This window comes from Vipera ursinii (genome assembly GCF_947247035.1).
Source record: "Vipera ursinii genome assembly, chromosome: 2".
In the NCBI taxonomy this organism is placed as follows: domain Eukaryota; kingdom Metazoa; phylum Chordata; class Lepidosauria; order Squamata; family Viperidae; genus Vipera; species Vipera ursinii.
Genome location: NC_139513.1, coordinates 216,735,384 through 216,758,760, shown reverse-complemented (window position 1 = coordinate 216,758,760; position 23,377 = coordinate 216,735,384). Strand labels below are relative to the sequence as shown.

Below are 23,377 nucleotides of genomic sequence, written 5' to 3'. Positions count from 1 at the left end.
CTAAGAAATGGAGATGAGCACTGCCTCCTAGTGTTGGATATATCTCAATAAGGAAAACGTTTATCTTTACCTTTATTTAAAAGAAATGACTTAGACCAGCACTTGTCCATGCTGACTGGGAATTCTAGGGATTATTTCCAGTTACTCTGGAGAGCACTAGGTTTTGGAAAGCTGACCTAGAGAGGCTTTGTGTGATACAGACTTTAATATGTACATGCCTGAATGTTGCATTGTATGCTTGAACACACACATATAGAGGATACATGTGTGTGCATCCTAGTTATACATTTTCTTTGCAATGTCCTTACTGCTTATTTTTTTCTGTGTGGTAATTATGCACCATGTACCTGACCATCTTCCTCCAAGTCAAGTGACTTTTCCCAACTTACTAGATAAGGCAGGGGTGTCAAACTCTCAGCGTCACATGACGCGTCACGACATATCATGACTTTTTCCCCTTGCTGGAGCTGGGGTGGTGTGGCTTCTGCGTGACGCATCCAGCCTGCAGGTCGCCAAGTTTGACACCCCTGAGATAAGGGGTTGTCCATCTTGTCTTTCTCTTTCTTTTGACTGATCTCCCTTTCAATATTGTCCTGTCAAACCTTCACATCTTCAGCTTTGAGTTATTTTTAAGTACTGTGTACATCTGCAAAAAAAACCTATATGCATGTCAGGTTATGTTTTCACAAAAAGGACAGTTAAGAATTGTTGGAATGAAAAACAAAAAATGGATTTGTCATTAAGTAATGACATTTGTGATGATAATTCAAGTAAGCCTTTTTCAAGAGCTGTTTGTTAAAAGTTTCATTCAGAGATCTCTTGTCATGAGCTTTTAAAAAAATTATCTACATTCAGATAAATTATATCTATTTAATTTAATTTAATTTATTAATATTTCTATACCGCCCTTCTCCCGAAGGACTCAGGGCGGTGTACAGGGCAAGAATAAAACACAGAGTTACAAAAATTAAAAGGTAATTAAATACATGCCCATAAAAACAGTTGATACATTAATAAAAACCCCAATAAAATGATAGTAAAAACCCCACCAATCCCCCCTCAGGCCAGGCCGGCTTGTTCGAACAGGTATGTTTTCAGATCGCGGCGAAAGGAGTGAAGATCGGGCGCTGTCCGGAGCTCAACCGGTAACTGGTTCCATAGCTCTGGGGCGCCCACAGAGAAAGATCTCCCCCTGGGGGCCACCAATCTACATTCTCTGACCGGTGGCACCCTGAGGAGTCCCTCTCTGTGGGAACGCACAGGGCGGAGGGAAGTAGTAGGCAACATTTTTCCAGCAGAAGCAGGTTAAAAACTTCACCAGAAGACTATCTTCTGTTTTGTTTTTATTTGATCAGATTTTGTTCTGTTTTTTAAGAAAAAGTATATTCAGTCTGTTTGGAGTAATTAGAAATCTATTTTACTTATTATTAAAAAAAATCTTAAAATTTTCTAGAGGCTACAAGTAGAACATAATGTGTCCACCTATTATATCAGGGGTGGGAGGGTGTTAATAGTAATTTTGTTAAAAAAATAATGCAAACTTTAAAAAATTAAAAGGAAAGAAGGGAACAGAAAATGAAAATAAGAAAGAAAAAATAAGAATATAGTAAGAAAAAGAAATATAAAAAAAGATTGCTTTCCCCTTCATCACAAGTATAAACAATTTTAGTAGCTTATCATCTGCTCTTAAAATAACAACAATAATATCCCATATTCCATCTGTTATCTATAAACAAGTACTTAATGCCGGCATCAACTTCCCTCCGCCCTGTGCGTTCCCACAGAGAGGGCCTCCTCAGGGTGCCACCGGTCAGAGAATGTAGATTGGTGGCCCCCAGGGGGAGATCTTTCTCTGTGGGCACCCCGGAGCTATGGAACCAGTTACCGGTTGAGCTCCGGACAGCGCCCGATCTTCGCTCCTTTCGCCGCGATCTGAAAACATACTTGTTCGAACAAGCCGGCCTGGCCTGAGGGGGGATTGGTGGGATTTTTACTATCATTTTATTGGGGTTTTTATTATGTATCAACTGTTTTTATGGGCATGTACCGTATATACTTGAGTATAAGCCGACTCGAGTATAAGCCGAGACCCCCAATTTCACCCCCAAAAACTGGAAAAAGTTATTGACTCGAGTATAAGCCGATCCGCCGTTCTGCAAGCCTCTGCCGCCAGCAGAGGCTCGATCCGCCATTTTGCAAGCCTGAATACACAGGAATACCCTGTGTAGCCGCGGCTCGTCGGCAGGTCTCCGTTCCTCCTGCCGACCTTTGGGGAGGTTTGGGCGCCTCCCCAAACCTCCCCAAACCTCGGCAGGTCTCCGTTCCTCCTGCCGACCTTTGGGGAGGTTTGGGCGCCTCCCCAAACCTCGGCAGGTCTCCGTTCCTCCGCGCAGACCTGCCGACCTTTGGGGAGGTTTGGGCGCCTCCCCAAACCTCGGCAGGTCTCCGTTCCTCCTGCCGACCTTTGGGGAGGTTTGGGCGCCTCCCCAAACCTCCCCAAACCTCTGCAGGTCTCCGTTCCTCCGCGCAGACCTGCCGACCTTTGGGGAGGTTTGGGCGCCTCCCCAAACCTCCCCAAACCTCGGCAGGTCTCCGTTCCTGTTTGGGGAGGTTTGGGTGCCTCCCCAAACCTCCCCAAACCTCGGCAGGTCTCCGTTCCTCCGCGCAGACCTGCCGACCTTTGGGGAGGTTTGGGCGCCTCCCCAAACGTCCCCAAACCTCGGCAGGTCTCCGTTCCTGTTTGGGGAGGTTTGGGCGCCTCCCCAAACGTCCCCAAACCTCGGCAGGTCTCCGTTCCTCCGCGCAGACCTGCCGACGTTTGGGGAGGTTTGGGCGCCTCCCCAAACCTCCCCAAACCTCGGCAGGTCTCCGTTCCTGTTTGGGGAGGTTTGGGCGCCTCCCCAAACCTCCCCAAACCTCGGCAGGTCTCCGTTCCTCCGCGCAGACCTGCCGACCTTTGGGGAGGTTTGGGCGCCTCCCCAAACGTCCCCAAACCTCGGCAGGTCTCCGTTCCTGTTTGGGGAGGTTTGGGCGCCTCCCCAAACGTCCCCAAACCTCGGCAGGTCTCCGTTCCTCCGCGCAGACCTGCCGACCTTTGGGGAGGTTTGGGCGCCTCCCCAAACGTCCCCAAACCTCGGCAGGTCTCCGTTCCTGTTTGGGGAGGTTTGGGCGCCTCCCCAAACCTCCCCAAACCTCCCCAAACCTCGGCAGGTCTCCGTTCCTCCGCGCAGACCTGCCGACGTTTGGGGAGGTTTGGGCGCCTCCCCAAACCTCCCCAAACCTCGGCAGGTCTCCGTTCCTGTTTGGGGAGGTTTGGGCGCCTCCCCAAACCTCCCCAAACCTCGGCAGGTCTCCGTTCCTCCGCGCAGACCTGCCGACCTTTGGGGAGGTTTGGGCGCCTCCCCAAACGTCCCCAAACCTCGGCAGGTCTCCGTTCCTGTTTGGGGAGGTTTGGGCGCCTCCCCAAACGTCCCCAAACCTCGGCAGGTCTCCGTTCCTCCGCGCAGACCTGCCGACCTTTGGGGAGGTTTGGGCGCCTCCCCAAACGTCCCCAAACCTCGGCAGGTCTCCGTTCCTGTTTGGGGAGGTTTGGGCGCCTCCCCAAACCTCCCCAAACCTCGGCAGCTCTCCGTTCCTCCGCGCAGACCTGCCGACCTTTGGGGAGGTTTGGGCGCCTCCCCAAACGTCCCCAAACCTCGGCAGGTCTCCGTTCCTGTTTGGGGAGGTTTGGGCGCCTCCCTAAACGTCCCCAAACCTCGGCAGGTCTCCGTTCCTCCGCGCAGACCTGCCGACCTTTGGGGAGGTTTGGGCGCCTCCCCAAACGTCCCCAAACCTCGGCAGGTCTCCGTTCCTGTTTGGGGAGGTTTGGGCGCCTCCCCAAACGTCCCCAAACCTCGGCAGGTCTCCGTTCCTCCGCGCAGACCTGCCGACCTTTGGGGAGGTTTGGGCGCCTCCCCAAACCTCCCCAAACCTCGGCAGGTCTCCGTTCCTGTTTGGGGAGGTTTGGGCGCCTCCCCAAACCTCCCCAAACCTCGGCAGGTCTCCGTTCCTCCGCGCAGACCTGGCGACCTTTGGGGAGGTTTGGGCGCCTCCCCAAACGTCCCCAAACCTCGGCAGGTCTCCGTTCCTGTTTGGGGAGGTTTGGGCACCTCCCCAAACCTCCCCAAACCTCGGCAGGTCTCCGTTCCTCCGCGCAGACCTGCCGAGGTTTGGGGAGGTTTGGGGAGGCGCCCAAACCTCCCCAAAGGTCGGCAGGAAGAACGGAGACCTGCCGAGGTTTGGGGAGGTTTGGGGAGGCGCCCAAACCTCCCCAAAGGTCGGCAGGTCTGCGCGGAGGAACGGAGACCTGCCGAGGTTTGGGGACGTTTGGGGAGGCGCCCAAACCTCCCCAAAGGTCGGCAGGAAGAACGGAGACCTGCCGAGGTTTGGGGAGGTTTGGGGAGGCGCCCAAACCTCCCCAAAGGTCGGCAGGTCTGCGCGGAGGAACGGAGACCTGCCGAGGTTTGGGGACGTTTGGGGAGGCGCCCAAACCTCCCCAAACAGGAACGGAGACCTGCCGAGGTTTGGGGACGTTTGGGGAGGCGCCCAAACCTCCCCAAAGGTCGGCAGGTCTGCGCGGAGGAACGGAGACCTGCCGAGGTTTGGGGAGGTTTGGGGAGGCGCCCAAACCTCCCCAAACAGGAACGGAGACCTGCCGAGGTTTGGGGAGGTTTGGGGAGGCGCCCAAACCTCCCCAAAGGTCGGCAGGTCTGCGCGGAGGAACGGAGACCTGCCGAGGTTTGGGGAGGTTTGGGGAGGCGCCCAAAGCTCCCCAAACAGGAAGGGAGACCTGCCGAGGTTTGGGGACGTTTGGGGAGGCGCCCAAACCTCCCCAAAGGTCGGCAGGTCTGCGCGGAGGAACGGAGACCTGCCGAGGTTTGGGGACGTTTGGGGAGGCGCCCAAACCTCCCCAAAGGTCGGCAGGTCTGCGCGGAGGAACGGAGACCTGCCGAGGTTTGGGGAGGTTTGGGGAGGCGCCCAAACCTCCCCAAACAGGAACGGAGACCTGCCGAGGTTTGGGGAGGTTTGGGGAGGCGCCCAAACCTCCCCAAACAGGAACGGAGACCTGGGGAGGTTTGGGGAAGCGCCCAAACCTCCCCAAAGGTCGGCAGGTCTGCGCGGAGGAACGGAGACCTGCCGAGGTTTGGGGAGACGCCCAAACCTCCCCAAACGTCGGCAAGTCTCCGTTCCTCCGCGCCCTGCCTGCCTGCTTCTTTCCGCTGCGGAAAGAAGCAGGCAGGCAAGGCGCGGAGTTTGGGGAGGTGCGCGCGCACCTCCCCAAACCTCCCCAAACTTCGGCAGGTCTCGGACGGCGGTGGCTTGGGAGAGGTGCGGGCGATCCCGGAAGCACCAAAGCCTCGGCCGCGCACAAGTCCTCGGTAAGTTTTTTTTGTTGACTGGAGTATAAGCCGAAGTGGAATTTTTCAGCCCAAAAAGTGGGCTGAAAAATTCGGCTTATACTCAAGTATATACGGTATTTAATTACCTTTTAATTTTTGTAACTCTGTGTTTTATTCTTGCCCTGTACACCGCCCTGAGTCCTTCGGGAGAAGGGCGGTATAGAAATATTAATAAATTAAATTAAATTAAAAATTAAATCATTTCAACCCTGATCAGCAAAAGTCCAGTAAGGGTTATCAGAGATAACAACAAAGCTATTTTGTCTTTGACCAAATTAACTTTATATTCCTTTCTTTTACTTTTAACAGTTTTAATTTTTAGTTCTTTCAAATAATAAACTAGAACATTTTCCATATCATAATTGTAGCTTGACATTTTTAAATCCACTTAGATCAGTCTCAATCTTGTCATGCAAACTCAATCTTCTTCCGCAGCATCTTATAAACACTATTTATAGAAGCAGACGCGCAACTTCTGGGTTCTTTTTTCAAAAATATCCTTCAGTTTGCCCAGTATTAAAATATGTTGCTTCATTCTGTGTTAGAAAGTGAATCTAAGTGTTTTAAACAGCACTTTTTGTGCTGTTTATTAGGGGAAAAAAGGCTTAAATTTGTATTTAAAACTTCTTTTGCTAAGGATTGAAGGAAACTGATCCACGTTTTCCGACTTGTTGTTAGAAAAGGAGGCAAGGAAATCTAGTATCCTTTGGAAGGCATCTGGCCATGGTTTGAGCAAGATGGCTATTCCCTCTTCTCCCAGAACATTACACCCATCAGAGTCTCTTCGTGAAGAGAAACTGTCTGGAACGCTTGTGAGTGCTGCTTATCCAAAGAAGAATTGCAAAGTATTGCTGGTCTACTCACCACCTCGCTGTTCCACTCTGGTCATCGGCTTTTAGCTGAGTCCCACTTACTTTGCCTTTTCTTTCCTATATCAGCTTTGACAGAGTTTATAATTAAGGATCAATGAAATATATATGTATTAAGTAAAGTTTACTATAGTTGATTTTTAGAGAAAATATTTTGAAGTAAACGGGAGACAAAGAGAGGAGGGGAAATTTGTCTCTTCCATTGGAGCTTTTATTTTACTGCTAGAAATCACCGAATGCCAGCCGTTATTTGTAGCGTTTATAAAAATTTAAGGCCTCTGTAACTGTCTCTAATAACGTTAGACATTGAAGAGTACAGCACAGTTGCTAAAAAAAAACCTAATGGCTGTTACTTCAATTACCAAACAAAAGAGTTTTAGGGATGCAGTTCTGTGTTTAATTCCTAACTTTGGATTATGTGAATTCTGTGAATAGTAATCATTTGAAAGAATAGACACGGTTGGACTTCTGCAGATAGTTTGCTGTATGATTTCTCAGGAACTGCCATTTCTTATTTTAACAGGAAATATTTCAGAGTGAAGATAGAAAAGTTTGTCCTACTTTTACACACACACACACACACACACACACACGTAAATCTTGTAAAATCCGTTTGCATTCACTTTTAAACTATGAGTTAGTTTATTACAAGAACCAATTTTTATAGTGGTTAAAGCTACAGACTAGGTAGGAGGTCCTGAGTCTGGTCCTGTATTAGGCACAAAGCCAGTTGGGCGGCTTTGGGCCAGTCACTCTCTCTCAGTCCTTAGAAAGAGGCAAGGGCAAACCAAAAACCTTGCTAAGAAAACTGCACGAACTAATGTAGGCAGTCATCTGAAACCAGAAACTGACTTGAAGACAACAACAATAACTATAGTTTACTATATGCGGACTTTCATAAGCTAGGAAAGAAAATTAAATGTTTTAAAATGTAAACACTTCCCTCGTTTTAGAAAATTTGCATTGAAAGAATCATCCGATCCCTTTTCTCCATGCTGTTGCAAAAACTTGCTTTTTTAAAAAAAAGAAAAGAAAAGAAAAGAAGGAAGAAAAAAAAGCTTTACTGAATATTCTATTCACCGGCTTCCTTGGAAACAAAGTATACACTAAGGCTTTTTTTTTTAAGGAACAGCCCCGGTAGATTTTTCTGATTAAATTAATTCTCCATCAGAATCACTCTACATGTGGGATTTAGGCAAATTGAATCAAGAGGTCTGGATGGTGACACTGAATATCTGTTAGACTGAAAATATAATCATACATTTTGAATTGTAATGATTGAAGTGAGTTTGACTGGATTCTTCGACAGCTGCTCAGCTGCAGCAACTTAAAATGTCTCTTTTCTTATGCTCCTGGACGGGGCTAGAGGGCTGGAGCTGGCTTTGTGGTTAAAAAAACAACAACCTGCCCACTGTACCCTCAATTCCAAAAAGAAAAGTGTTGGCTGCCTTTAGCATTTCTTTTTCTTTTCAAAGAGCTGGGTGCAGTTTGACAAGCTTGATGGTTTTAAGGAGAAGTTTTGGCTTTACTTTCGTGGGTTAAAAATCATCAAACTTTACAGGAAACAGCTTGCCAAATGACTGACTGTAAGACAAGGTTGTAATATATGGAAACTATATTACTTCAGGTTGATGGCCATCGTCCATCACTGGCTAAAGTTAGTCACTTGCTTCATCAGTCATTATACAATCAAAATAAGAATCAAGACGTGTTCTTGAGTAACCAACCTTTTCTAGAACAAAGTGGACAATTTGATATAAGGCATTTGGATAATGTTAAAACACATGTGAAAGAGGAGCTAGATTGCCTGAACTTTACATTATAAATGGCCCAGCAGCTTATTAAAACAGATAATTGACTATCAGTAGAAGAACACAGAAGTGGTTCCAATTCTAATACTCTTGCAGTTAAAGTAATATATTGTGATTTATTTGCATTGTTTTCTTTCTCCCCTGTGGTTCATCTATTTTGTTCATAAAACTGTCACTCAGATTCTTCAGGTGCTCAATTTCTTCAGGTACACCAGAATAATTTCCTTTGATGGGGATTTAGAATCTTGTCTGCCAAGATGCTACCTTATGATCCTGATAACAATAAATTTTTTAACTTTGCCTTGGGGCAGCAACTTCAAAGTAAATAGTTTAAAGACCAAATCCTTGCTATAAAATCAAATCATTCTTTGTAGTTCAATTAATATAATATAATATATATAAAGTTGGAAGGGACCTTGGAGGTCATCTAGTCCAACCCCCTGCTCAGGCAGGAAACCCTATACCATTTCAGGCAAATGGCTGTCCAGTCTCTTCTTAAAAACCTCCAGTGTTGGAGCATTCACAGCTTCTGGAGGCAGGTTGTTCCACTGGTTAGTTGTTCTAACTATCAGCAAGTTTCTCCTTAGTTCTAGGTTGCTTCTCTCCTTGACTAGTTTCCATCCATTGCTTCTTGTCCTGCCTTCAGGTGCTTTGGAGAATAGCTTGGCTCCCTTTTCTTTGTGGCAGCCCCTGAGATATTGGAACACTATCATGTCACCCCTCACCCTTCTCTCCATTAAACTACACATACCCAATAATATTTAAACCATGTTTTTCACAAATAAAGTATGACTGATCTGCTTATGTAGAAATTACTTTTCAAATTTCCAATAGCTATTTTCTGTGTCTGATTATTTTGAAGAGTTAAAATATACAATGGGGCCTCATCTAGATACGAATAACAAATTGTTATTAAAATGTAGGAAAAATATACATTGATGATGGTGCTTTTCATTTTTACTGCCTTCTTATTTGGAAACAGTGCTAGTTTTATGTGTAATTTGTTTATTAGCTTACCTTTTCTTGCAGTCAGAATTTGGACAGTTGTAGGTTCTTTAGTTTGAATTCCTGCACTAACAGAAGCTGGATTAAGTAGCTTAAGTGATACTTTTCCAATTCTATGATTCCTGTAAAAATTCTTCCACTTTTTCAAAATCAAGATCTTTGAAGTCACCATAGCTGTGGCTTCTTTTAAATTATCTTTGCTTTAGCATGTCATAAAATTATCACTTTAAATTTACATCTATTACTTGTAAAGACTTAGGCGTTCTGTTACAATTTTCACACTTTCCAAAAAATAAAAATAAAACCATAACCAAAAATGTTATGTCTTTCAGCTTTGCAAAATTATTTTAAAGTTTTATCTTCATCAATGTAAAATTCATATTAACTTTTAGTCAGATGATGAAATGTGCCTTTCTACATATTAACTTGTTATTCATGTTCCAGATTATTTGTTAATGACTGGTTTGTTTTTAGTCAGATGATTTGCTCTATAGCTAATTCATTGCTTTCATGTGACAGATACTGCTTTGTTTTTCTTGCATCCTAATGGTCACAAACTAAGTATGACTGTGTAATTCAGATATAATCTCTATAAATCTATAGTAATTAATAGGGTGAAGCTGATCATTTTCCTTCATGCTCATCTATGAGCATATTAGATGCTTTAGAAAAATTGGGTTCATAGGAAGTCACAAGGGGAATTTTATTTTCCATAGTACTTTGGTGAGAAATTTGATTATGCTAATCTAAAACATGTAAGCTTTTATAGTAAAAACTTCATTTAATCTTTGTTACCAACATTAACAAACTTTTGGCTATTAATAGTCCTCTTGTGTTATTATTGGTAAAGAGCATTGAGGAAAATTTAAGTTACCATGAAATCCTGGTACAGGGGTTGGGGAAACCAGTGGACTTTGAGTAATTATAGTTCTGTTCATCGATGGGCCAGAGTCAGTTAGAAGTGCTTAAGACCTTAGTGCCATAGATACAGCAAGATTTAGAGGGTTCTGTACAGGTAATCCTTGACTTAAAACCATTCATTTAGCAACCGTAAAAATTACAGCGACACTGAAAAAAGTAACTTATGACCAGTCCTCACATTGATGACTGTTGCATCATGCCTATGGTCACATGATCAAAATTCTGGGTCTTGGCAACTGGCATTTTTTATGGTTGTAACGTCCCATGGTCATGTTGTCAACGTTCACGACCTTCTCAGCTGGCTTCCAACAAGCAAAGTCAGTTGGGGATGCCACGTGATTTACTTAACGACCCCCTTGCTTAGCAACAGAAATTCTGATCTCAGTTGTGGTTGTATGTCGTGGACTAGCTGTATCTCTTTATTCTTGTGTGGCAAATCCTAAATCAGTTTTTTTTACTTCAGATATGAAAATTACCATGGCATTGATGGCGTGGACTTAAAAAAACCCACTGGAAGGCTTAGTCCCTTTTATCTTCAGGATGGGGCTTTATTGACTGTAATGCTGTACAAGGGCTTTGATGATTCTTTGCCTGCAGATATGTGTGTGATAAAGGTTCTGGCCACCTACAGATAGTCAGAGAGTTGCCTAAATAGGACATTGCAAATCCCCAGAATTTCAAACCAAACAGTAAAATTTTTACCAGCGTTTAAACTGCCATGAACTTTCCCTTTATTCATAATTGTGTATAAGACAATTCATCTTTAGAACCATTTCAAAGATTCCAAGCTCAAAAGGAACATATGCATTCCTAGAGTTTGATTTTGAAGTTGGAACATGACATATTTTGTGTTGTGCTGGTAGTTTTGATTGGATAAAGTAATACAGGGAGAAGTTGAATGCCGAGATGGAACAACAGGCATTTAAATAAGAGAGCAGTCCTGGTTTTGACAGCCAGACACAGGAACAGGATTCCTACAATGGACTAACCATCTAAAATCAGAACTAATGAGCATGTGCAAGAAAATATATTTGAGAATAAAGAGGTTGAACCTGATGCGAACAAACAATTGAACATACACTTCTAGACCCCTGAGACTCGTACTTTCTGTGGTATTGCCATTTTTCTTTGTGACAAAACTAGAATATGCTCTTGGTTCTTTCCTAGAAAAGGCATTGGGGCAATTGCAGAATAAGTTTGATTCCAAGAAGCCTGAGTAGCCTCCTTCCACACTAAAACCATGTAACTGCTGAACTGGCTGATGACCATTTGTGATTCTCAGCTTATATGACCCAGTAGTAAAGGCAAACATTGTTAGGGACATGCCTCATTGTGGAATTGGCCCAGATTGAAGAGAGGAAAACTGACCAGATCCATCAGAAAGAGATGGGATCGTCTAGTGCAGGGGTAGGCAACCTCAGCTCTTTTATGACTCATGGACTTTAACTCCCAGAATTCCTGAGTCAGCTATGCCGAGGTTACCTACCCCTGATCTAGTGTATCTGTACAACAGCAGCAGCAGCCAGGTCCTCAACAGTAACAAAAGATTCTCCTTGGGCCCAAGTCTGACATCCTTGTCTGGGAGAAGACTACCGCACTTTCACAAGAAAAATCAATAACCTGTTGAAATCTGCACTGCGCATGACCATGATGTCTGTCTGCTGTTTCTGAGTTCCTAGGGAGGAACAGATTTCGGCTTTGTTGGGTGGCCATGGGACTTTTTTTACCATCATTTGGTCCCCATCCAGTCAGATGAACTATCGGTGGAGCGTTAGCACCCTCCCCTGTCGGGATATGCCTGCAAATGGCAGAGGACGGAGGAGGAGAAGCCGGCCATCCAAACACACACACTGGTGAGAAGACGCCAGCAGCTGGGCGGGGCTGACTGACTCGACTGTTCTTTGCTGAGCTGAGTCGAACGGAGTTGAGTCAAATGAACTGGAACCGGAGCCAAACGCTGCTTGTACATTTTGCTATGGGACCTGGGCTGTGGCGGGGGGGGGTCAGGGAAAGGGGCTTTTGATATCGTGGCTTCCCCCCCTCCGCCACTCAGCGAGCTTGGCTCTACGGATGCTGTGGACCTGGTGGCGCTATTGCTGTGGCTGTGGTGCCTGCTGTTGCTGTTGCCATGGTGCCTGCTGTTGTGCTCGCCTCCTCCCCCCTTTTTTTGCTGGCTACAGCTGTTCTTGCCGTTGTGGCTGAACCCGTTGTTTTGGGTCCGCCGCGATGGGCTGCCGTTACTGTCATCGGGCTACCCCCTGGCCACCTTTATTATGGCTTCCGCTGTCCCCGCTGGTGATCGTTACCACGATTTTGGCTTTGGGATCTGCCACAGGCTGACTGAACTTTTTATTGATTCCATCTGCTGGCACCCTTCATTGTCTGATGTTACTGTTTCCCTTTTTTATGCCAGCGTACACTGCAGCAGAACTTTACTCGCTGCGAGATTCTCCCCTCTCGCAGGAGCGTCCATCTGTTTTATGGAAGATCTTCCTTGATGATGGGTTGTGGGACCTTGAGAGATGGCATGCCGCAAAGAGGAACCTGACGGAATTTTTACTAAGATTTTTAAACAACATTTTAAGGGGATCCGGGAGGGGGGAGGTCCAAGGGATCCGGAATGAACTTGGGGGAGTTCGACCCAGACAACAGTCCAGACCGTCGGATGGTCGCGGGGGGGAGTAGGGGTTTGGGAATGGATGCAGCTCCGAGTGAGGAGGGTCTTTCTATCCCGACAATGATTGGGAGGGGCAGAGAGTGTGGGAGCAGAGGGCTTTATCGTAATTGGGGAACGGGCCACCGCTTTCTTCAAGCGGTGGCCTGTTCCTGCTCTCATTTCTCTTCTCGCTCCCCCGGGGGCATAGGATTACAGGAACCTGGGCTCAGGTTGGTCTATATCAACGCCAGGACCGTGGTGAACAAGGCTCCCCTCATATAGGATCTTATTGAGGAGGAGAACGTGGACCTGGCTTGCATCACGGAGACCTGGTTGGGCCAAGAGGGGGGTGTCCCTCTCTTGGAATTATGCCCACCAGGTTTCTGGGTGCTTCACCAGCCACAGGCCCAGGGCAGGGGCGGGGGGGTGGAGGTTATTAGGGAGAGTCTTGGTCCGCAAGTGGCCACTGTCCCTCAGATAGGCAGGTGTGAGTCTCTCCTTTTGAAGTGGGGTCCTGGAGTTCAGTTGGGTCTATTGATTACGTACCTGTCTCCCAGCTGTGTGTCATCGGTCCTGCCCAAGCTTCTCGACGTCTTGTCTGGGTTGGCGATTAAGTTCCCCAGGCTTATAGTTCTGGGGGATTTCAATCTGCCTTCTATGGGTGAGGCGTCTGAGTGGGCCCGGGAGTTCATGGCTTCCATGACGCCCATGGACCTGACTCAAATAATTCAGGACCCGACCCATAATGGAGTGCATACACTCGACCTGGTTTTTATCTCTGGGCAGTGGATTAATGATCTGGGTAGGGGGGATTTAATCATCCAACCCCTGTCATGGTCCGATCATTTTCTTTTCCAGCTAGACTCTCAGTATGCCACCCCCTGCCGCTGGGAGGTGGAACCGACCAGGTGGTTCCGCCCCAGGCGCCGGATGGACCCTGAAAGTTTCCAGACGGAGCTTGGGACATTTCCTGCTTCCCTTGCCCACGACTCTGCCGAGGCCCTAGTAGAAGCCTGGGAGAGGGCTGCTGCTGGGGCCTTGGATTGAGTTGTGCCTTTGCGGCCTCTGACGCAGCGCAGACCCCGGGTGGCCCCCTGGTTTACCGAGGAGCTCTGGGAGATGAAGCGCCAGAAAAGACGCCTAGAGAGCTGTTGGAGGTCCAGCGGATCCAAATCTGATCGAACACAGCTAAGAACGTATCTTAAGTCTTAGTGGCGATGGAAGCAGCAAAGCGTGTTTACTTTTCCGCTCTCATTGCGTCCGCAGATAACCGCCCAGCCTCCCTGTTTAGAGTGACCTGCTCCCTGTTTAATCAGGGAACGAGGGATGACCCCTTGCAGGTTAGGGCTAAGGAATTTGTACAGTATCTGCAGGACAAAATTGCTCAGATCCGGACTGGCTTGGACTCTGACTGGGCGGAATCCAGCGGAGTGGAGAGGGCAGGTCTTGATCATACCATTTGGGGTGAGTTTGACCCTGTGACTCTGGATGATGTGGACAGGATCATGCGTAGACTGAGCACTACAACTTGTTTACTGGACCCATGCCCCTCCTGGCTGGTTTTGGCCGCCTGGGAGGTGACAGGGGGCTGGCTCCAGGCAGTTGTCAATGCTTCTTTGATGGAGGGTGTCTTCCCCTTTGCCTTAAAAGAGGCGATGGTGAGGCCCCTTCTCAAGAAGACTGCTCTGGACCCGGCCTCCTTGAATAACTATTGTCCTGTCTCCAACCTTCGCTTTGTAGCAAAGGTTGTTGAGAGTGTTGTGGTGCGTCAGCTCCCGCAATTCCTGGATGAAGCAGACTATCTGGACCCGTACCAGTCCAGTTTCAGACCCGGCTACAGCACGGAAACGGCATTGGTCGCACTGGTGGATGATCTCTGGCAGGCCCGGGACAGGGGTTGTTCCTCTGTCCTGGTCCTACTTGACCTCTCAGCGGCTTTTGATACCATCGACCATGGTATCCTGCTGCAACGGCTCGAGGGGTTGGGAGTGGGAGGCACTGTTTTACGGTGGTTCTCCTCCTACCTCTCGGGCCGCTCGCAATTTGTATTGGCAGGGGGACAGAGATCTACCCCGAGGCCCCTCACTTGTGGGTGCCTCAGGGGTTGGTTCTTTCCCCCCTCCTGTTTAACATCTATATGAAGCCGCTGGGTGAGATCATCCGTGGCTTTGGGGTGAGGTATCACCAATATGCGGATGATACCCAGTTGTTCATCTCCACCCCGAGCCAACCCAGTGATGCCCTTGACGTGATGTCCCAGTGCCTGGAGGCGGTGCGGGTCTGGATGGGAAGGAACAGGCTCAGGCTTAACCCCTCCAAGACTGAGTGGCTGTGGATACCGGCATCTCGTATTGTCCAACAAGTTCCATCTCTTGATGGGGGGAGGTATTGCCCCCCTCAGAAAGGGCTCACAACTTGGGTGTCCTCCTGGATTCACGACTTAATTTGGAAGATCATCTAACGGCTGTGACCAGGGGTCCTTCGCACAGGTTCGCCTAGTGCGCCAGTTGCGCCTCTTTTTGGACCGAGATGCCCTATGCACGGTTACCCACGCCCTCGTCACTTCTCACCTGGATTACTGCAATGTTCTTTACATGGGGCTGCCCTTGAAGAGCACCCGGAGGCTTCAGCTGGTGCAAAATGCGGCCGCGCAGGTGCCTATGGGAGTATCTCAGTACTCCCATGTTACACCACTCCTGCGCGAGCTGCATTGGCTTCCGGTTGGTCTCCGAGTGCACTTCAAGGTGCTGGTAATAACCTTTAAAGCCCTAGATGGCTTAGGCCTGGGGTACTTGCGAGACCACCTGCTGCCATTGTCAACCTCCCATCGCCTGGTTCGCTACCACAGAGTCGGCCTCCTCAGGGTTCCGTCGGCCAGGCAATGCCAGCTGGTGACCCCCAGGGGGAGAACCTTCTCTGTGGGCACGCCAACCCTCTGGAATGAGTTGCTTCCAGAGCTGCGGACGGCCCCTGACCTTCGGTCCTTCCGCCTTGACCTGAAGATGTGGTTGTTCCAACAAGCAGGCCTGGACTGACTACGATTTTTAATTAGGCTTTTTATTGGGTTAAATAGTTTTGTAATTTTGCATTTATTGTTTAATTCTCTTTTAAATTTTTTACTCTATGTTTTTTAATTTTTATTGTTGTGAGATGCCCTGAGTCCTCAGGGAGAAGGGCGGCATATAAATTTAATAAAATGAAATGAAATGAAATGATTTGTTCACTAGTGCCCAACGTTAAATCTTTGCTCTCTCTCAGTGCCTGTGCAAGAGAGGGACCTCTCATTTCTTTTTTATGAACCTCAGACTGCATTTAAAAGTGAAAATTGTTTGATTCATATGTTGTGGATTTGTTTTCAGAGGCATTTATATTTATTTATTTATTTATTTATTTATTTACTCTCTTATGCTGCCTCAATCTAATACTTTGAGTCACTCATGGATATTGGCATTGTCAAATGCTTTTTTTTGCAGGGCCTGGATAATTAGCAGTACGTTGTGGCTATTGTTATCACTGTTGGTTTGCTATTGTAGTTAATATTATTCATTATTCATTCCACTAAGCATTTAATGCCATTATGCATTAGCATCCTTTTTTCTTTCAATCCATAACCATCTCTGTTTGCAAATAAAATATCAGACACAGCATGTTGCTTGTTTGTTAGGCTTGGGCAAAACAAAAACAAAAACAAAAAAAACCTTGCTTGAACAAGCTTTTTTTTTTTTAGTTGGTGAGAATATTTTCCAAAAGGTGTTTAAAATTATCAGTTTATGTGCAATTTGGGTAACAGGTAGCAGTCAGAATAAATTACGATATATGCCTGTCGACTTTTATACCTTTGAAATGTAACATAAGGAAACAACAGCCTTGGCCTTAGTTCCCATTTTTTTACATATGACCAGAATATACAATATTTTACATATTTTCTGCCAACATAACAATTTAGTCACTGTAACTGTTGAAGTACAGCCAACCTGTAATATTCCAGTTAGATATCTTACATTCTAACTGTAAAACAAAAAGTGTATGTTTCGCAATTAATGAACACCTCTATTATTCAGATGTTTCACTGATATCTTATGAAATAATCAGGAATATATATATCTTTGGCTCTAAGAGCGGTATGGTGGCCTCAAGGTGGAGCTTTCACCTCACAATCAGGAGGCTGTAAGTTCAATCCTAGGTATCGCCAGAATATCTCTCTGGGCGCAAAGAGAAAGTGTCTGCTGTGAACTCCGCATAGTTGTCAGGAAGGGCATGCGGCAAGTAAACATTCAAGCTCCATTCATCCTGACTCCACCCCGATGCAAGGGATTATAGGGTTGTTAAAACACACACACACACACACACACACACACACACACACACACACGGATCTGTAAATTTTCTGAGGAAAGAGTTCTGATGGTGAAAATTGAGGTAGTTTTATACAGAGCTGGGCTGCTTTAACCAACAAGTCCCTGGCCTACTAATTTTTCACAGTATGACACTGATGTGTTCTACTAATTTTTCCTCTAAAAAGACCAGTTAGAGATACCTGTTTAGCATTCTAACTTAGGGCCCATAATTTCATTAATACACTAAAGTTATTACAGTATGAATAATGCATGCCCATTGATTTGGAGAATGAACAAAAAAATCCTAGGTGTCTACTAAGACCAGAAACTTTAAGTGGCTCAGAGGGGAAAACAAAATTGAGAACCACTGATCTAGATCAAAACAGGTCTTAAAATAGTGGCAAATTTACTACTGTAGCAGCCTCTGAGAATTCTTAATTGGAAGTTTGGAATATTTTAATTTTTTTTAAAAAAAACATGTTTTTTCGCAATTAGTTACTTAATTTTAAAATGTATTAATTTGTTTATCAACTGATAAACAAGAGAAAATATTATTAGACATGCCTTGATATATTCAGATTATCCCATGTATATATATACATAAACAAACATAAATGATATAGCGTCTATATAGCATATATAGATATAGCATTTCTAGCCTATTTTGTTTGACTTGAACTATAACTGTATTTTGCTGGATTGTTTATTTTCCCAAATGTGTAGGCTGAAATGTGTTGAAAGTAGGTAATTAATCATAAATACTTTTACTTATTTTTATCTTCACAGAGCTTGGCGACTGAGTTACAGAATAACGTAAAAGAGATGCGAACCCGAATCAGATGTACTAAAAAAATACAAGAAGATAAAAAATCTGGTGGTAACATTTCCAAAGAATCCATTCACCGGGCTCAGTCCTTGGCAGCATCAATCCTTAATATTTCAAAAACTGATTTAGATGAGATTCTTGGTGTTGTAAATGATGAGGTAAGTTATACTAATTTGTCTAAGAATTAATTTCAAATCTTTCTTTTGTGCAGAGTGCCATAGGTTCTTACAGATCAGTGGGTTAGGAAATATCAAATTCCTTTAGACTTGCTTTACTTTTTTATATGTAATCAATCAATTTATCTGATGTTGTCCTTAGTTTACTTAAATAAGAATCTCATTTTCTTATTTCTTTTTATCTTGCTAGTATTGAGCTAATATCCATTCTTAGATCTCAATTCTCCTGTTATTTTAGCCACTGAACTTTCAAAGTTCCATATGCTGCCAAAATAAGTATTTATTGCCATCTGCCTCTTATTGATAAATTCCCTTTATAGGGATCGTTAAAAATCACTCCCCATATCTTAAGTCAGTCAGGCCTCCACTGCTATCTAAATGTGGGATATCAATGAAGCATTTTTTGATACTATTGTGAGCCCTACTGCTCACTAAATCTAATTTTGATCTCTTAAGACAGGGATAGGCAGTTCAGACTTACACAGTCTATTGAATTTTTTGCTACAGCTTCAAGTTTCATTGACCTGGAAAAAGGTGCAAAAAACATACACTTAGAATTAAATACTTTTGAGCCCAGGAATTTGTTTTGAGTGCCTGAATAAATTAATTGACCTTACAGTCCTTCCACACAAAAATTTGCTTTCCCCTAAGTTTCCTCATTTTCAGCAGTATAATTAGGAAACTGGGTCAAAAAATTTGCTATTGTTATACAGCAATGAATTAGAAAACAAAACTCGTCCATTACAAATCATGGATCTATAAATCTTAGCCTACGTTCTGCCTACATCTACTTTAAGCAATTTTAACTTCTATTTTCTTGTGCTTTAGTTCCAGCTAGGTGGCAGTAACAAGCTAATTTTAGTTTGATCTTTAAAAACTAAGTGGAGTCAGGCATGGTTGGAAGGGAGATCACCAGGAAATCTTAAAGCTAGGTTAGGAAGTTGGAAAAAATGTTCTAAAAATCTGCACTGGCAACTTTTTGCATTGTTACCGAATACACTATGGATGAATCTGCAACCTCACTGCAGAAAGTCGTGGTTTTTTATATGTTAAAAGTGCCGAAACTCTGAACACCCTTCATTTTGCAATTAAATTAGATGGCTGCTGGTTTGTAATTGCTAAAAAAAAATACAGAATGGTTGAGCTTCATCGGTTGGGGAGTTAAAATCAAGCTGAGACTATAGGACAGCCCTGGGGGGGGGGGAAACAGTCCAGAAATTTTCAGGAAAAGAGATTTTTCCTTTTCCTGCTTTTTCTCCATTTTTTAAGAATTGCTGCTATCAGATAGGGCAGGGGTAGGCAACCTTGGCTCTTTTATGACTCGTGGACTTCAACTCCCAGAATTCCTGAGCTAGCCATAGGGGGTTCTTCTGGTCAAGTGGTGTTAATACCAACTTCACTGTAGCATAATAGACAATTTTACAGGGATTTCTTTTAATTTTTAGGAAACAGAACAGATGAAAATGGAATATGAAAGTGACAAAGAATGGCTGGGCTATTTACAAAAACTTCTGGAAGGACAGGTACTCAACATTGACTTTTAACAATTATAACCCTGACTGTGGTTTGTATCGTTCATGTTGACAGATACTTATTTAATAGACCCCATGCAAATAATTTAGTACTTACTCTATTAGAAGTTTCACAAAGGGCTTTGAAGCACCTTACACTGAACAGCTGCTTTAGGGAGTAGATCAGAGAGGCCTTCACTTAAATAACCTCCTGAGGCCTATTATTTAATGAAAGAAGCTCTATCTCCCTCTTGGTCAAAAAATAAAAATAAAAATGGCTGTGATTAATGACAGTGATGGCCCATTTGTTCAGTTTGAAAGTTGGAAGGGATAATTTTCTCCACTGTAATTAAGCTACTTGGGTGGGGGAATACTCTGAACGACATCATCACTCATGTTGGACTCATGTTGGTTGAAGAGATCCTGAGCTCTTGTAACAGAGAATTTAATGGTGGCCAGGCCCAAGGCGTTCGAGAGTTTCTCATTCTGCTCCTTTCCCTATTGGTAGGTTCTCATTTTGTTAAGAAATGGAAAATTGTCACAGGACATGGGTGTTAACTGCAAGTATCTTTTGAGAGATGTACTATTTTCTGATGGAAGAAGCTCCTATCTGTTTAGGAAACATTTCCAAAGATGGATGCCTAGTTGAAAACATTTTCCATTTCATCTGGCAGGTGCCCACTTTTGCTAGGAGCTCAGAAACCATAATAAGGCCATAATCTCTGACATGGGTTTGCCATTTTCCAATAAAAAAATGTCTGGGAAAGACATGGCCTGGGTAAGCCAACAGCACTACTCAAAGGCCATTAGTTTTCTCTTCGATCACCCCTTGTTTGCGAATCAGAAGAATACTTGCCACGAGGGCGTCTTGCCTTCCTTATCCAGGAAGGCAAAGGAACTGAAGTGGAGAGGAACTGGAAAAACAGTAACAGCAGTCAGGTGCAACCCAAGATCCATTGGCTAGCCATCCCAAAGCTAGGGAAAAAGAGAATGAGTTAAAAAAAGTTTTTGGAGCCCTCGAAAGAATTCACACTAATATGAGAAGTGCAGGTACAAATTTGATGAATGAGTATCAGACTTGTTTAAACTAATTTGTAAATTATCTTTATTCAAATTATTAAAATGCTTTTTTCTTGTTTGTTTGTTTTGTTTTTCAATTTAAAAAAATACTCCAAATTCAAGTCTATTTTGTAAGCATTTTTTTTTCCTGATAGTCTGAGAGGTTTTGAGTGAGATGGAGGACAGGTTAGCACTATATTTGTTTGAGCTGATTTTACAGATAGAAACTAAAACATCGAGGGATACAGGCATACAACTTGGCAAATGTATTAATTAAATTATTGAGCTCATCTGTATCCTTGGTGGAGAGAAAAGGATCCATCCTCTCATCCATCTTTGGAAAAAAGAGATTTTTTTTTATTATGTGCCTTTAAAGTTAGTAGTTGATATGGACACCTGAGGAGTTCATGAGTTTCAGTGACCTTTTACTATGGACTTGTTTCCAGTCAATTCATGTTTTCCTCACAGCCAGACAGCTGTTTATTACCATGTCTTCCCGCATTCTCTACAATATTTTCTACTGAGACCTCAAGCAGCTTGTTAGTGGGAAGTAAATATTGATTTGGCATCCTGTCAATGCAGAAAGAATGAAAAAATTTCCACCAGAGGCCCCTCAAACATTTTCCTATCGACATTTTCTGGGCAGAGTGGAAAGCTGCATAGAGGATGACAAGGCTGAGACTAGTTGAAATCCCTGAGGGGTCCAGGGAGACCGCCGCTGTGACCTGTGTGATACTTTTTCTTCTCTTTCAAGTCTTTTTTTTTTAATACACACACAGTCTGCTGGGAGGCACCCCTCTTGTAAGTGATCAAGGGCAGCTTATTGGCAGGTGAGAGCCTGCTTTTCTAGTCGTAGTGAGGCAGCTTTTGTTTCAAGATGGCTGACAACACACATAAACTGGATTTTCAAACTTCTGTCGACTGTAATGTGTTTTTTCATTTTCATTTTCATTTTGTTAATGGGGCGGTCGGCTTTGGAAGGCAAGTGCTTTTAAAATATGCTCATGACAAACAAACATCCTGATACTTCGTGCGCTGATAGCATCAACGTCGTTTCTGCTGAGGAATTATGAATAACCAGCGGCGATTAGCAGAAAACCTGTTTTTACTCAGCCAGATGAGGATAGAACACGTGTTTAAAAATTTTAGAGTTGACTCTTACGTTACGGCTGATATTTATTATCAAAATATTTTTTGCTAAAGAAGTGTCAACAAATTTTGTTAATGTGACTTCAACTGGAAATAACAATTGTACAATTGCATTCTAGAGTTGATTCACACGTAAACCTGATTACTCTGAATTGTGGTCGAGATTTGGAGCAAATGCTTGGAGCAAATCCATTAGGAGCAAATGTATCAGGAGCAAATACTTCTCCTTACTTGGTTAGCATACAGATTTGTCACAGTGCTCTAACGTTCCTCTGTATTACTACTCAGTTGTCACCAGTATTTACAATGGCTAATGCTAAATAAGATTTGGAGTCCAAGACAGAACTTATTAGGGGTAACATTGATGCTGATGTAGTGATCTTTAATTAGAACCTTAACATTGGAAAGATGATCTACTCCAATCTCCTGCTCAAGTAGAATATCTTTGAAGGATTACTTCTTACCCTATGTTTTGAAACCTCCAATGGAGAAATTACCTCTTTGTCAGGTAATATTTTTATTTATATAGTTGGGAAGTTCCTCCTCTTGTTTACTATGATTCTACTTCCTTGCAGTTTCAATCTGTTTGTTCTGGAGCAATAGAAGAAAAATCCACATCCTCTCCTATGTGACAACCTTTCAGATATTTGAAGATTGTTTTACCTTCTCAGCCCATGTTTTTGAAAGCTAAATCGTTTAGCTGTGAATCCCCCATAGGGGTTGGTTTCCAGATCTTCACCGTCTTGGTAGCTGACCTCTGAACGTGCTCTAATATGGCATGGTCATTTTTGAATTGTGGTGCCTGGAACCAGTCACAACATTTCAAGTGGAATCTGACTAGCTCAGAGTAAAGCAGAGAATTATTTCTTGTGATCTGGTTTCCATGCTTTGGAAATGATATAAGAAAGAAAAGGGATATGTAGGAGGATGCTCTCATTTTATTTGCTTTGCCTTTTAGCCAAGGTTCTTAATTATCCAGAATTACATTTGCACCAGTACTTCAGCATGAGGCATCTGGATTTGTTCTGATATAAGGGGCACTCTCCATCAAATCATGTTGAACTTCCCATCATAGCAAAAACATTTAGATGGTCAAACATTTAGATTGTCCAACTTAATTCAGCAGAGCTTACCACAAAGCAAGTGTGTGTTAAGTTTTTGATTGTATTTGATTTTGTTTCCCATAATCACAAATGCGAATTTTGGAGAGATTTTGGAGTTTTAAGGACGACTTCTAACTTTGTTTAGGCTTTTAATCTTTGCAAATAAATACTGTTCACATTTTATTTCGTTTTACAGCCCTTTAAATCGCCCTTATCGTGGCTTGCCAAAGGAAAGTAAAAACAGTTCAGTTCTGTACGTAAAGAAAAGTGTTTCCTAAGAAGCAGCCCTGGATAAGAATAAAATGGCATGAAGAGGAATCTGAGGGAGATGGATTTTTTTTATATTTATGAAAACAAGGGCGACATGATACGTTGAGAGGCTTCACAGTATGCATCAGCCCATTTTTCTGGAGAGCCAGAATCATTTTACGTTCCTGGCTAGTGCTGTCTGGGTAAGGACTTCTGTGGGGACTACGCACTAGCTAAGAAGCTGGAAAAAATCAGAGCCTCTCTTTA

At 44.1% G+C, this 23,377-nt stretch overlaps 1 protein-coding gene across 1 annotated transcript in view; it reads left to right on the top strand.

The window, feature by feature from the left end:
* CNTLN (centlein) overlaps nucleotides 1-23,377 on the top strand; it is a gene marked incomplete at both ends in the record, with an annotated part of 202,506 nt that overhangs the window by 170,711 nt on the left and 8,418 nt on the right. The window contains 2 exons of the mRNA XM_083353493.1: nucleotides 17,824-18,021; nucleotides 19,485-19,562. Coding sequence (XP_083209619.1) covers nucleotides 17,824-18,021; nucleotides 19,485-19,562 — 276 coding nt within the window. The remainder of the gene's footprint in view (nucleotides 1-17,823; nucleotides 18,022-19,484; nucleotides 19,563-23,377) is intronic.